This window comes from Saccopteryx leptura, chromosome 8, assembly GCF_036850995.1.
Source record: "Saccopteryx leptura isolate mSacLep1 chromosome 8, mSacLep1_pri_phased_curated, whole genome shotgun sequence".
NCBI classification, from domain to species: domain Eukaryota; kingdom Metazoa; phylum Chordata; class Mammalia; order Chiroptera; family Emballonuridae; genus Saccopteryx; species Saccopteryx leptura.
The window spans coordinates 40,961,097-40,975,721 of record NC_089510.1 but is presented as its reverse complement, the minus strand read 5'-3'; the positions used below and the strand labels follow the sequence as shown (position 1 = coordinate 40,975,721).

Genomic DNA, 14,625 nt, shown 5'->3' with positions numbered 1-14,625 from the left:
TGCGGGTACACAAAGTCAGCTCTTTGGCTGGAACACAAGAAATGAGGTGGCAGAGGGAGGCCTTCAATGCCAGATGTCAGCAGGAGGTCAGGAGGTTGTTAAATGTCTCCCAGGAAGGAGGTGGAGGTAAATCTGGGGTGACGGCAGGGATGACGGGGAACCAGGAGAGAGTGGAGGCAGAGAGGTCAGTAGGTGCAAGATAGGGAGAGAGAGATTTTGATTGACAGCAGTGGAAATGCATCATCTCCTCCCCAACCGGTTATGCTTTGCATTCTGGGATGCGGGTTCTGTGTCCACTCCAACCGGTTACGAACACCTCTGCCACCGCGCCTCAGCCTGAGAGCTACAGAGCCCTGAGACGTGGGGTTGAGGAGCTGGAGGAAGGGAAAGGAGAGGCGAATGACAAATGTAGTTCCTGAGGAACTTCTTTTTTTATTTATTTTCATTTTTATTTTTTGTGACTGAGAGTCAGAGAGAGGGACAGATAGGGACAGATAGACAGGGAGGGAGAGGGACGAGAAACATCAATTCTTCGTTGCAGCACCTTAGCTGTTCATTGATTGATTTCTCATAAGTGCCTTGACCGGAGACTACAGCAGACTGAGTGACCCTTGATCGAGCCAGCGACCTTGGGCTCCAGCTGGTGAGCCTTGCTCAAACCAGATGAGCCCGCGCTCAAGCTGGAGACCTTGGGGTCTTGAAACTGGGTCCTCGGTATCCCAGTCCAACGCTCTATCCACTGCGCCACCACCTGATCAGGCAGGAACTTCGCTTCTTACTGAACCTGGACAGCCGTAGTTACAGCCCCTGACTCTCTCGACAATGCCCTTTTCCAAGACAGCAGCATTTGCCACGCAGTGCCCATAAGTTCTACAAACATTTCATTCCTATCAATGGGCTTGGTAACTAGGCAATGGCTGACTACTGCAGGTTTTCATCCCGGAAGTGCTACAGAGCTTCTGTGGGTGAGGCTGAGACCGTCACAGAGGGGAGCCCTGTCCCTGTCCCCTTTGTACCTATTGTGCCCCCCACTGCCTATCATGACTCTCTCATCGGCCCAAACCTCTGAGAGATGAGGTGTCAAGTAAAATAAAAATATTTCCCTGATTTAAAAAAGGAAAAGTTTGAAAATATCTCTTACAGCATTAACATTTTAAGAATACAATTTTTGCCCTAGCCAGGTAGCTCAGTTGGTTAGAGCATTGTCCCAAAACACTAAGGTTGCAGGTTCAATCCCTGGCCAGGGCACATACAAGAATCAACCAATGAATGCGTAAATAATTGGAACAACAAATCGATGTCTCTCTCTCTCTCTCTCTCTCTCTCTCAAATCAATAAATTAAGAAAATTTTTTTTAAAGAATAGAATTTTCTAACCAAAGAGAAAATAAAGTTTGTACTACAAGTGTTGAAAAGTTCTTCCCTGAATACCATCCTATGCACTTGGATGTCCCCAGAAACTGTTGAGGGAAATGGAATCCCTTCCTCTGCAGCTGCTCTTTCTGACTTGAAGGGGCCAGATAATTTTTAGAGAACAGAGGACAGCTCTTGAGTCTTATGCTTTAGAATCCTGGATATTCAACCACCTAGATCTGTTGCATCACCTTTTGTTATAGGCCTGAGATGCCAACAGACAAATCCGTCAACTTTGAGGATGGCACCACCTAGTTGTGACAGGACAAGACTGTGCAACTCAACCACAGTTTCCACATCCACGTGTGGGAGTTGATGGGAAGAGGGAACATCAATACTCACACAAATACTGCTGTCCTCAGCATGACGGAGGAGGTGCAGCACCTCTTACTAACTTCTCCCCGCCTCCAAACCAGCCTATGCCTCAAAGAGTATCCATTCCGCCTCAGCAATGCCCTAATTAAGTAAACACAGTGCCTGCCAGAGAAACTCACACGCTAGCAATAAGAGACTGGCATGTGAACAACGCTTTCCTATGCCTTCCGGGACACAGAACTTTGAGAAAGGAGCTGAAGGGGTTGGGAGGAGGAGGAACAGGAGATGAATGGCAAATGCAGTTCCTGAGGAAAATTCCCAGTCTCTAGAACAGCGGTTCTCAACCTTTCTAATGCCGTGACCCCGCAATACAGTTCCTCATGTTGCGGTGACCCCAAACCAAAATATAATTTTGGTGGCTACTTCATAACTGTAATTTTGCTACAGTTATGATTCGGAATGTAAATATCTGATATGCACTATGTATTTTCCAATGGCTTTAGGCAACCCCGCCGGGGTCGCGACCCACAGGTTGAGAACCACTGCTCTAGAGAGACTCAGGGGCTCCCCGCTCTCACCCTATGACTGGGTTTACTGGGGGGAGCCTGACTCCCCCCAAATCCTCGAGGGACTGAATCACTCTCAACAGCATCTGGCTCCAGAAGAGACCCCTTCCCCTACAATCAATCACTCTCACATATAAAACCACAGTTTTCTTCTTTCCTGTTTTGAAACTGAAATGATTGTCCACAAGAGGGTACTATTTTGATACATCATAAAAACCTTCATACTGATATCATTAAAAGTTGGTAACTACATAAAAGGCTTTAAAATGGTGGGGAAGACTACCGTATGCAGTCATTAAAAAAAGAAGCTTTAGACTTACTGTGGCGATCATTTCAGTGTGTATACAAATAACGAATCGTGTTGTACATCTGAAACTTATAGAATGTTATATGTCAAGTATGCCTATATTAAAAAAATTTTAAAGATGTTCACAAATAATTTTTAATATGTTGGAAAAACAACCTCAAAATACATTAAAATCCTAAAGGGTAGGCCATAAGACTACAAAAACAAACAAACAAAAAAACAAAAAAAAAACTTATCTCAAATTGTTTTTAAAATGCAAGTGACAAAAATAAGAAATATAACATCAAAATAGTAATAATATGTGTTGGTCAAATAAGTTTGTAAATATAATATATATGTTTGCTCGCTTATAGTTTGCATTGGGTGTGGGAGACAGGCTGTACGCCTGCAAAATCATTATAGCATAAGGCTTAGTTTTAAGACTAAGCCTTTCCCATCCTTTTAATACTAAGATCTTTTCAAAACTAAGCTTTACCCCACACCCGTGACTGTTGCATGATGTGGGGTGGTGCGCTCTCATGAGGAATCCCATTATGCCTCAGATAAGTGACTTTGTATCAGAGACTTCCTTATTTGTATATTGGCTTAAAGGTTTTGATTTCTACACTATAAAATGGGGCAAACAGGGGCTTTCTCTCTCAGTTTCTGAAATTAGCATTGCAGAGGAGAGGCAGCCAGGATGGCAGAGTGCTGAAGAGAAGCCAGTTTGTGCAGAGTTTGTGCAGAGAGAAGGAGATGGGGAACAGAGGTGAATAAGGCTGGTGAGGTAGAAACCTTTGATTCTAGGAAACTCGGATAAGTCAGTGGCTTTGGGAGCCCTGAATGGAAAGGGAAGTGTTTTCCCACTGTGTGTATTTCTTGCCTGCTGGGTACAAGCTAGGATTAAAGCTAATGGCCCACCAGCTCAGGGCTCTGTTGTTTCATTACCATCCCTCCGAATCAAATGCGAACCTGCACAGGCCAGGCGGCTGTGATGATGGCCATGGCTACTGGCCTTACAATATGGATTAGTTTTATGAGTAACTTAACATGTATTTTTATATTCATAATAAATAATCTTAAAATGAGATAATGTATGTAAAATATATAGTTAGCATCATATAAATTTTTGTTTTGTAAATACATAAGACATAAATACAATAAAAAGTTATTTCCAAAATAAGTTCAAATAATGACAGCTTACAGGTATACAGTTCTATAAAGTTTTGAAAACTTTCAAATATATTTTTCATTATTTTATCACGATAATCATATACCAGGTATATAAAATGAAGTATAATAATTTTTACTAAACAAGTTATAAAAAAAGAAGTCAAATAAGCAGGTTTAGAGACAGAAAAATATAAATTGGTGGTTAAATACATTAAATTTTTTTAAAAACTTCAAGATCCAATGGCAGAGTTTTAAGTAAAGAGTGGTGTCCATTCTACCTCCAGAGCCTATCAAACCAACAACAAACAAGAATCGTGGATTTATCCCACCCATAGAACATATTCCAAACCAGTTTTAAATTCAAAGTATAAATAATGAAATAGCAATGAGTACATATACCATTTCAGTGTAAGTGATAAGCATTAAACAAGTTTCCTTAAAATGCATGAATTTAGTCATGTGTAAGTCCTCTTACCTCTAATGAGACATAAGCTGACGATGATCATTACGATGAGGACTAGGAAAATGGAGGCGACGAGCATCCACAGTTTACATCTTCCGAACACATTCCTGTTACAGGAGCGCCAAGGGCTTTTCCGGTCGGCCTGGAGAGCAGAGGGGGCTGTGAGACAGGCGTGTGCTCTCAGCAAGCACGTCTGACTACTGAGTGTGGGCCAGGGACACAGCAGTGAAGGCAGCAGGTCCTGACCTCCAGGGGCCGTTCTACTGCGTCAGGTTTACAAACGGGTAGAATGAAACTTCACAGGAAGGCAGCAAGAACATGCCCCGAGGAGCCTGAGGTGGGGGAAACAGCTAGATTTCAAATAATGATGGGCAGAGAAAAGTACTCCAAACCCAGCAAAGAGCATTCTTCATGTTGTCATGATGAAGGGCGCCAAGAGCCACATCTGACTGATTTTCTGGTTTCAGGGGCAAGTAATGAGAGTTACGATTAGAAAGAGTGAAAGGTTGGGACATATTTGAGAGGGTTTTGAATTCTGCCAGAGTCTGGACTTAATTGGTGTATATGAGGACATGTTAAAGGTCCTGGAACACAGAAGCTGAATTAAAGATCCAGAGACAGGTGATGTGTAGCTTAGAGTGGACACGCCAAGAAAAAGCTGAGAGGCCACTGCGGTGACCCAGAGTCTATGTAACAAGGGCCTGGGAAGGGAAATGAGGGAAGAACAGGAGAGAAACAAGCCAAATGGGATCAGCGAGGTGCGGTGTGGGGTCAAATATAATAATTACAGCCAACACCATTTCACTTCATCCCAACGTGGCTGCAAGGGAGGCATTATCCCATTTCAGAGACGCAGTTCAGAGAGACTGGCCAGGGCTCATCGCTGCTGTGTGTGCCTGCGAAGCTGGCCTGCTCTCCCTCCCCTCCACACCCTCCCTGAGTCACTGTGCAGAGCCACGGGCTACGAGCGAGCCTGGCTGCCACGGGGCTGCCTCCTCTCCCGGCACTGCCCCCTGCCCCTAAAAGTTCCAAGAGTCTTCTACTTTCCATTGGGCCATCAGCTAATCTCCACATGGACACCACGGGAAACAGTGGGATATGATGCAAAAAATGTGTTTCTGTGTCAGAATTCCAACCCCACTTATACCACTTAAAGTCAGGTGACCACCGGCTAGCCACTAAAACTCCCAGCCTCAATGTTCTCAACAGCAACTCACAGAAATGTTGTAAAAACCAGACTCATATACATGAAGCACTTGCTATACAAATACTAGGATCTTGACAACTGCATGCAACCATTACTGAGTGCTCAGCTGTCCACAAAACAAGCAAGCACTTCCAGAGGTTCGCTCTCAAACTGACACCTTGTTCACTTTCTCTCCTGTCATGATTTGGGTGGTGGCCATCAGCAAACAAAACTGTTTGTCCAACGTAGGACTATAGTTCAATGAGAGGTTCCCAAGCCTGGCTGCTTATCTCACCTGGCTCAGAATCACCTGAGGAGGAAGTTAAACTACACAGGTCTAGGCTCTCCTTGAACCTAGGGGACCAGATTATAGTGAAGTGGGGACAGGCTGCAGCTTATAATTTTAAACCTCCCCAAATGAATCAGTTGCTTTACCAGGGCTGAGACTTCTGGCCTGAAGTCTCCCCACTCTTCAGGGGCCAGGTCAAATCTCTCCTTTGGTGGAGGCCTCCCCACCACCCCACCCATGGGGAGATGTCCTACTCAGTACATGAGCTGTCCACACGGCTCACATGCTACTGCCTTGTCTGGTTCAGGTGCAAATAGAAAGAGACACTGGCCTTAACCTCCTCGGTAAAGGGAAACCACATGGAGGGAGGAATGGTTCTTAAATGTCTCCATTCTTATATCCCACTCTTGTGCCTCCTACAGGGACAGGCACTTATCAACGTGTTTCTGAGTTACAGAGGACTCCACAAATCTTAAGACTGTACCTTGAGAAATTCTAGAGTAGAGGTCACACTTTGGAAGCGCCCAGTGCCCTCTACGCTGGCTCTTCGGATTCAGGGTGAGGGCGTAACAGAGGCCCTGGGACTATCTGGACAGAGGAAAACCCTCTCGCGGTGTTTCTGGAGTCCAGGGACAGATCCACATCTCATCTCCACAGGAAGATGGAGACCTGCTCCAAAGTTACCAAAGACAAGGGCTCAATAAGGCACGTGGGGAAAGTAGTCCCAGTACAAGGAACCTTTAATTCTCAGGGCACAGAAACATATCTTCCTATTTACAGAGCTCCGGGACACGTGACACTTTAGTTCTGATACCAGAAGCAGCCGGGACCATAAAGATTAGTAAGAAATGGTCCTGAGTCTTATGAATCACAAAATGAGCATCAATGCACTCTTTTGTTTCTTGCGCCTTCACTTACGCTGTCCCTTAAGACCCGGTGGTTTGAGACCACTGCTCCGTGACTTCCCCAGGGAAGTCAGCTCAGAATTACACAGCGCTCATCTGTAGGACAGGCCTCTTCCTGCCCAGCCCAAAGCTGCCTTCTCACAGTCTGGCCCCTCCCCTGTCTATCAGCAGCCCTAAGGCAGAGACCACTATCTCTGTATGAGTATAAAACGGTCTGTCAGCCTCTCTCAACCCCCTCTTTTAACCTGACACTAGATAGAGTACAGCGCTTCTCAGCTGCCTGCACGTTAGAATCACCCCAGGAACTCGTGTTTGTCAGAAGTGTTGCCCAGAGAGCCCACGGTGCTCTGAAGGTAGAGAGTCTCTATGTAGTAGGTGTGCACTGCCCGTACTGAGTCTCCCCTCAAAAGTGGATCACGAAGGCACACTGCCTCTCCTTGACTGGCTTCTGCATCTGCTTGCCCAAATTCTAGGTCATGAGGAGAGGTTAAAGAAAGGTTCTCCTGCAAACTGCATCTTACATTCTATGATTGCACTAAATGCCTCAAGAATTTGTGTGGCTTTCCTCTGAACATTCCCCAAATATTCATATCACTCCCAGTTCTTCGGGTAAGAAGACAAATGCACGACGCACGTCCTTCCACAATGGCAGGACTACCTATTCACTGCATATAAAAAGCTTTTCTTCTCTTTGGCTGAATCACAGGCAGGTATTACATAGACCGGGAGATATTTTCTTAGCACCTAGGAAAATCTGTACTTTAGAACCTTCATTGTGGGATTTAATCCACTTCTTAATCCAGGCACAAACAGCCAGTTGATTCTTGCCCTAAATTCTGAACAACTCATTGCAATGGGGCTAATTCATATCTAGCCTATTTCTATAATGTCTTACCTTCCTCAAAAGCATCAATGTACTGATTATTATTATCATAATGATGTTCCATTCCTTAAAATGTATCTAGGATTTCTACTGAAAACCGAGGTCAGAGCTCATGTAATAAGCCATAAAAGAAAACCAGTCTCACTCTATTACTCATAATTCTTTTCATTTTTGACCCAATCACATTGCCGTGTGTACAGTGCCAGGAGGCAAAGTCAGGTTCAATGACGTATTCCTTTCCCTCTAGCCCCAAACCCAGATCAAGAAAGGGAAATACGTTCTTTCCACTGCCTCTGTGTACTCTCCCAGACTGGCCTGGAAAGATATCCATGAGATAGGGTGTCTTCTTTCCAATGATCCAAAACTGTTGTTCCCTACTCCTCACCCATCTGCTCATCTGCCTGCAACTCCATCTTCCAGATATGCTACCCAGTTCCTCAATAAACTGCTGTACGTTTATGAACTGACAGAAATTAGTAATATGTTATTTAAGTGATTACACATAAGTGAGTACAAATTATATATTAATATATAAATTATATGTTGATGTATATCTCGCTGTGTAAACTAAATCAACAGAAACAGCACAGGTTTAAGACTAAGAAACCTGAGCTCAAATCTCAGAGCCACCACTGAGTGAACGTGAGTATTTGGTAACTCCTCCGAGCCTCAGGGTCCTCGCTCTGTTCTTTCACCTGGCAAATCAAAACACCTGCTAACACTTGCCTTTTAAGTTTGTTGTGATAATTAAACATATGTATGTGTGACAAGCATTTGGCATATGATAGGTACAAAACATATGGTTAATAAAAATACATGGACTTCAGTTTGCATTTAAAAATTGGAAATCTTAGAGAGTCTAAGGAAAACTCTACACAAAATTCTTAAGAGTCTGAATCTTGTGGCTGTGCTACCCAATACCTTTAAGCACTCTACATTGACTTTTCGATTTCAAATACACTTCATCTTATTCTATAGAGCCAAAGAGAAATGTTAACAAATTAGAGAAGAGTATTTTTTTTCTCTTTTTCCCTTTTTAAAAAGTTTTCCCCATTCACGCATTTCTAGAATGCCCTCCAAGTGCCCATGTAACCCTTCACCCTCATGACATTCTGTCACTCACTACAGGTTTCCTATTCAGTGATCTACAAGCGAGTTCACAAGGAAGTCTAGGATAGCTGTATACAGCTGACTCAGGAGGAAGTAATTAGAGTGTGGAGACACAATCGGTACTAGGCAGAGTAAACAACTCTATAATACTAATACCCTATATACGTGTTTGGCTTTTTCTTCTATTCCACTGTTTTCAACAAGGCATTGCCAGGCCTCAGGGAAAGCAGGGTTAGCCACATTACATTACCACCTTTAGAGAGCTGGGAAAATACAGACCTAGAGCCTTGCCCCAGGACACATCTTTTAGTGGTGAAGCCGTCACCCAAACTGGGATCTCCGAATTCAATGCAAACCATGAAAACTTTGAGGTGGCCTGGTCTACCTAACAGGAGGAAAGTATTCCCAACTCCCATTCCTGGACACTTCCTTGGAGGATTGACACAGCAAACCCATAGTTGTGGCCACTTGCTCAAGGATTAGACCATGTTCCTCCAACTTTCATTCTTCTGCGTGTTTAACTTTTATTCAAATATAAAATATCAAAGTACTGTCCAGGGTACCTATAGGTAACTGTAGAAGTAGACTTTACCATATTTCCAGGAATAAATGTGGAAGCAAAGGCAATGCTTTCACCGATTGAATTTCCTCCTTATCCCTGAAATCCACAGCTGAGCGGCCAAAGGGTGGGAGTGAAGGAGTGGAGTGTAAAGATCAGAATGGAACCGTATACATGGGGAGTTCCATGTACCCAGTAAAACTCAAGCCGGTCTCAGAGGTTAACCGCAAGGCACGGGGCTGAGAATTCAGTCTCTCACTGTTTTATAAGCATTTGATGAGAATGAATAATGCTGCTGTCACTGCTAGGACTCAATCATAAAAGAGGTCAGCCGAAACATTACGAGGACTTTCTTAGAGATTGAGATGAAGCAAATGAGGCGTAGTCTAGTTCTTCAGGGCAAAAACTTTGAAATTATTTCCCTTCAGCTGAGTAGGGCAAGTTCACACCCTCCACCCCAGCCGTTCTTGTTCTTGCTGCTCCTTCCTCTCTCCCAATCCCTATTGCTGTGAACTCAAGCGGCTACTTTGGGAAAAGGTGGCACGGGGCTGTCCAGCGGAGCGCGCCAGGCTGGGTGACGGTGGGCGGTGGGTGCGAGCTGGGAGGTCGGTGGAGGAAGTAGCAAAGGTAGTAAAGAGGGAAGCCGAGAGCTTCTGGAGAGGAGAAGCCACGTTCTATCCCTCTTGTTCTATCTGAGACAGAAAAACTAAGTTAAATGTTACAGGATATATATTTTAGACACCCTTCTCCGGAGCTTCTCTCTCAGAAGAGAGGAGCCACACACTTCCCAGGCGGGACTCCCCCAAGTCCCACGGGCCGCAGCTGGGAGGGGCCGGGCTGGAAGCTGGAGGGCGCCCGGGGTCGGCTCCCCGGAGCACTCGGCGGCGCGCCAGCCCGGCCGGCCGGCGACCTGGACGCCCGACGCTGCGGTGCCGGGCTCGGGTCCTGGCGGGGATCCCGGAGCCCGGAGCGCTCGGACGCCGCCGCCCGCGCCAGCGAGACCTCACCTGGGCTGGGCAGGGCGCCTCGGGCCGCAAAGGGGCGCCCCGGGCGGCTCCACGGAGGGGCGCCCGCTCGTCCAGCTGCCCCTCGAGCGCCAAGAGCTCCAGCTCGTGTCCGGGCGATGGGGGCCTGGCTCCCTCCATGGGCGGCAGAGGAGGCTCCACAGCCGCGGGAGCAGGCGGCACAGCCGGGGGTGCAGAGTCCAAAGCCGCCTCGGTGGCTCAGTCTCCACCCGCGGGCTGCGGGCTACGGGCTGCGGGCGGGGCGGGGAGACCTCTGGCGGCGGGCGGGCTGCGGGCGGGGCGGGGCGGGGAGACCTCTGGCGGCGGGCGGGCTGCGGGCAGGGCCGGGGCGGGGAGACCTCTGGCGGCGGGCGGGCTGCGGGCAGGGCCGGGGCGGGGAGAACTCTGGCGGCGGGCGGACCCTGGGCGGGGCGTGGCGGGGAGACCTCTGGCGGCGGGCGGGCTGCGGGCGGGGCGGGGCGGGGAGACCTCTGGCGGCGGGCGGGCTGCGGGCGGGGCGGGGCGGGGTGGGGCGGGGAGACCTCTGGCGGCGGGCGGGCTGCGGGCGGGGCGGGGAGACCTCTGGCGGCGGGCGGGCTGCGGGCGGGGCGGGGCGGGGCGGGGAGACCTCTGGCGGCGGGCGGGCTGCGGGCGGGGCGGGGCGGGGCGGGGCGGGGAGACCTCTGGCGGCGGGCGGGCTGCGGGCGGGGCGGGGAGACCTCTGGCGGCGGGCGGGCTGCGGGCAGGGCCGGGGCGGGAGACCTCTGGCGGCGGGCGGGCCGTGGGCTGCGAGCAGACGGCGGAGGGCTGTTTTTCAGGTTTGCTCAGGGCGCCTCCTGCACGGCCTTTCCCTGTTCTCGCAGACATGAAGCAAAAGCTGAGCGCAGGGCCTGGCAGCGCGGCGCCGCGGAGGAAAGCTGGCACCCCACCCCCTCACCCGGAGCCGTCTGACTCTGGGACCTGGCCCGGCTTTCAGTGCCTAGCAGAAGTTCCGTCACTCAATCCGCAGGTAACTGTGAGCCGCGCTTCCGGCGTGCCAGCACCGGGCGAGGGTCTGATCGCATGAAGATGAACAGTAATACCCACGAACACACTCCTTCCTTCTACAAGCCAGGGGCAGGCAAAGAGACAGTATCAGTGCTGGAGGGGCAGCTGGCTCTGGAGCCGGACTGCCCAAGCTAAGCCCCTCTCACGAGGCTCCTCCTGTGAGACCTCCTGCCAGTTTCCTCCTCTGGAAAGCGGGCATAATATTAGTACCCACCTAATGAAGCTGTGGCCAGGGTTAAAAGGGCAGATGTCGGTAGTAACACTCAGAACAGTGCCTGACAGTAAATACTCATAAATGCTGGCTACAGAGTCACAGACACCCCCCACCACCACGACCACATACACACGCTGAGGGGAAAGTGTAAACACCCCCACACAATCCATACCCCATAACTTCTGGGTTTGTGAGCCTGAAATGACATTTGCTAAACTTGGTACCCGTTGATCCTCTAAAGCAGTGGTCCCCAACCCCCGGGCTGAGGACCGGTACCGGTCCGTGGGCCATTTGGTACCAGTCTGCAGAAAAAGAATAAATAACTTACATTGTTTGTTTTATTTATATTTAAGTCTGAACGATGTTTTATTTTTAAAAAGTGACCAGATTCCCTCTGTTACATCTGTCTAAGACTCACTCTTGACACTTGACTCAGTCACGTGATACATTTAGCCATCCCACCCTAAAGGCCGGTCCATGAAAATATTTTCTGACATTAAACTGGTCCGTGGCCCAAAAAAGGTTGGGGACCACTGCTCTAGAACTTCTACTCAGAGCTGGCTTGCCTCCCCACCTCTCACCACCCCTGCCCCCAACACATACACATATATTGAGAGCAGTTTGGGGTATAACAGGACGCATGTAAATGAGCTCCACTTCAGGAAATATTGACTTGTGTCCAGCAGTCTAGCACCCTCAATGCCTTCTGTTCAGATGCTGCCTGGATATTGGGTCTCTAGCTGTCTAGTTCCTGCCCCCAGATCATCTGCCTGCTGTATTCCATGCACCTGCTGGATGGGGTCCTGCTCATTGCAGCCATTCAGCTGCTGGCCGGCTGACTTTGCTTTCTCTGCTTTTCTCCCGTAGAACAGATCTTGCAAGAATCGACCACTTTCACAGCTGGGCATGTTTTTGTGGAGGAGCAGGGTTAAGGGAACCAAGAAGGCACCTAAGGACTAGTAATGGCTGAAAGCCATCAGCACCCTGAGGCTTACAGGACCCCTGAGGAGGGTCCTTCTGAAGGGATCTGTAGTCAAATAAAGTTGCAGCCACTGTCAGAAATGCAGCCCAGCAGGGAGGAAGCAGAGAGAAATCCATATTCTCACCTCTGTCCCAACCTGCCAGTCCCCTGTCTTAGACTCCTATTGGAAACTGGTGATGGAAGTGGTGCATCTGCCTCCCAGGGTTCAGAGCAGAGAATGAATCCGGGTGCAAAGAGAGAAGAACCTGAATATATCCCTTTCCCTACAACAACCGCCACCTCGTCTTCCCTCTCAGACATCCAGTAGTCAGTAGACCCCTCTGGTCTGACCAGATTCCTCTTCCTGGCAGGTCTTAGCCTAGCCCATTCTATCGCCACTCCCACTCCTTCTTATAGAATGTTTGCTCTGCTTGGAATGTCGTCTCTCACTCCAGCCCATGTTTTGCGTGGACAACACCATTTATCATTAAGCCCTGGCTGAAACATACTTTTTCCACTAAACCTTTCCTGACTCCCCTCCTCCACCAAAAGTTATCCACACTCTTTTCTGCTACCAGTGCCCATCATAGTTGTGCTTACTATGTCACATATTCAGTCCAAATTAATTCATCAAGTGCTCCTGAGTGCTTGCTAGGTGTCAGGCATTCTTCTGGGTGCTTGAGATGTGTATGAAGAAATAACTAAATAAAATAAATCACTGCCATTATCAGAGGCGAATTAAGGTTGGTTGAGGCCCTGGGCACAGAAGAAAATATTGGGCCCCTTAAAAAAGAGAGACAGGGAAAATAAATATACATGTAAACCATATTTTTACATAAATAAAAACTATTATGTATTATTAATGTTAAAATTGCACATATAAAACCAAGCTTGGTGTCATTAGAAAAAAGTGTAAAGTTGGGGTTTTGCTGGGCCCTTCAGAAGCCGGGGTCCACGGTGCACACCCAGTGCGCTTGCTGTTAAATCCGCCTCTGGCCCCTGTGAAGCCTGTATATATATATATATATGTATATATATATATATATACATATATATATATATATATTTAATTTTATTTATTTATTTCTTAAATAGAAAGGAATGGAGAGAGAGAAATACAAAAACATCAACCTGTTCTGTATGTTCCCTGACCAGGGACCGAACCCGAAACCCCGATTTGGTCGACGCTCTAACCAGCCAAGGTATCCGGCCAAGGCTTATTTATCTGTTGTAACATGGCTGTTTTATCATGGCTATTTAAAATTAGATTTTTATTGTATTTTCCTTTAACTTCAGTCACACGTGTGCTTTCTATCCACATGCATCCCTGTAAGGCGTACAATAGATAGACAACGTACATGTGTTTGAAGAACATTAATAACTTCCCAGGACCAGGTAACACTATGGTATTTGCTTGCACTGTTCGTCCTTGAATTTTTTATTTTTCCTATTCAAATAAGTGGGGGGGGAATTATTTTTGATGTTTTGGTATTATTATTGTTGTTTTGGTATTTAGGCCCTGGGCCTCACAATCTTCATCCCTAAGTTAAATTTTGAAACTTTTTATCTCTGTTTACCAAAAACTAACAGTTCATCCAGAGTTACACAAATATTGGTAATAAATTTCCTTCAGAAATTCTTACTTGCTTCAACTTAAAGGTTAGTGTTTAGCAAAAGTTTGTCAGATAACATCTATGCTAACTAACATATGTAATGGTAAGTCAGAGACAGAAAGAAGGAAGAAGAAGTCTTCAAGTTTTTGGAAGGTAAATTTCCTTTCCTCTCAAGTTTCCATTTGAGTACTTTGGTAAATTGGATCCAAGTAAAGTAACCCCAAGTTACTTCTAGGTACTTATATTTCTTCATAGGTTTAGTGATGTGTTAGAACAAGTAGCCTGGCATCCTACTCCAAGGAAATTATCAAAATATACCATAATAAAGGACAAAGAAAAATAGGCAAATGGAACAAAGTAGAATAAAGAGTGCTAGACCGCTCTGTCTCTGCTCCAGCCAGGAGACCTCAAATTCTATTATTGGTGAAGCTTATATTTAAAGAGGGGAACCAAGCAATAACGTATCTAGAGTATCGGGAGATAACGAGTGCTATGGACAAGAAAGTAAATTAGAGCAAGAGAGGCTGGAGTGCTGAGTGGTGAGGGTCGGGGGAAGGGAAAGGGTTGCAATTATAAATAAGGTGATCAAGTTACGCCTCCTTAAGAAGGTGAAATAAATAGGTCCTGAGGACATAATGT

The 14,625-nt window shown here is 47.1% G+C and overlaps 1 protein-coding gene across 1 annotated transcript in view; it reads right to left on the bottom strand.

Moving 5' to 3' along the window:
• Positions 1-11,017, bottom strand: part of C8H3orf52 (chromosome 8 C3orf52 homolog) — a 29,845-nt gene extending 18,828 nt beyond the window's left edge. Inside the window, exons 1-3 of the mRNA XM_066347670.1 lie at positions 10,914-11,017; positions 10,155-10,423; positions 4,228-4,357 (exon numbers count right to left, since the gene is read on the bottom strand). Of these exons, the coding sequence (XP_066203767.1) occupies positions 4,228-4,357; positions 10,155-10,292 (268 nt within the window). The 5' untranslated portion in view covers positions 10,293-10,423; positions 10,914-11,017. The remainder of the gene's footprint in view (positions 1-4,227; positions 4,358-10,154; positions 10,424-10,913) is intronic.
• Positions 11,018-14,625: the final 3,608 nt, after the last annotated feature.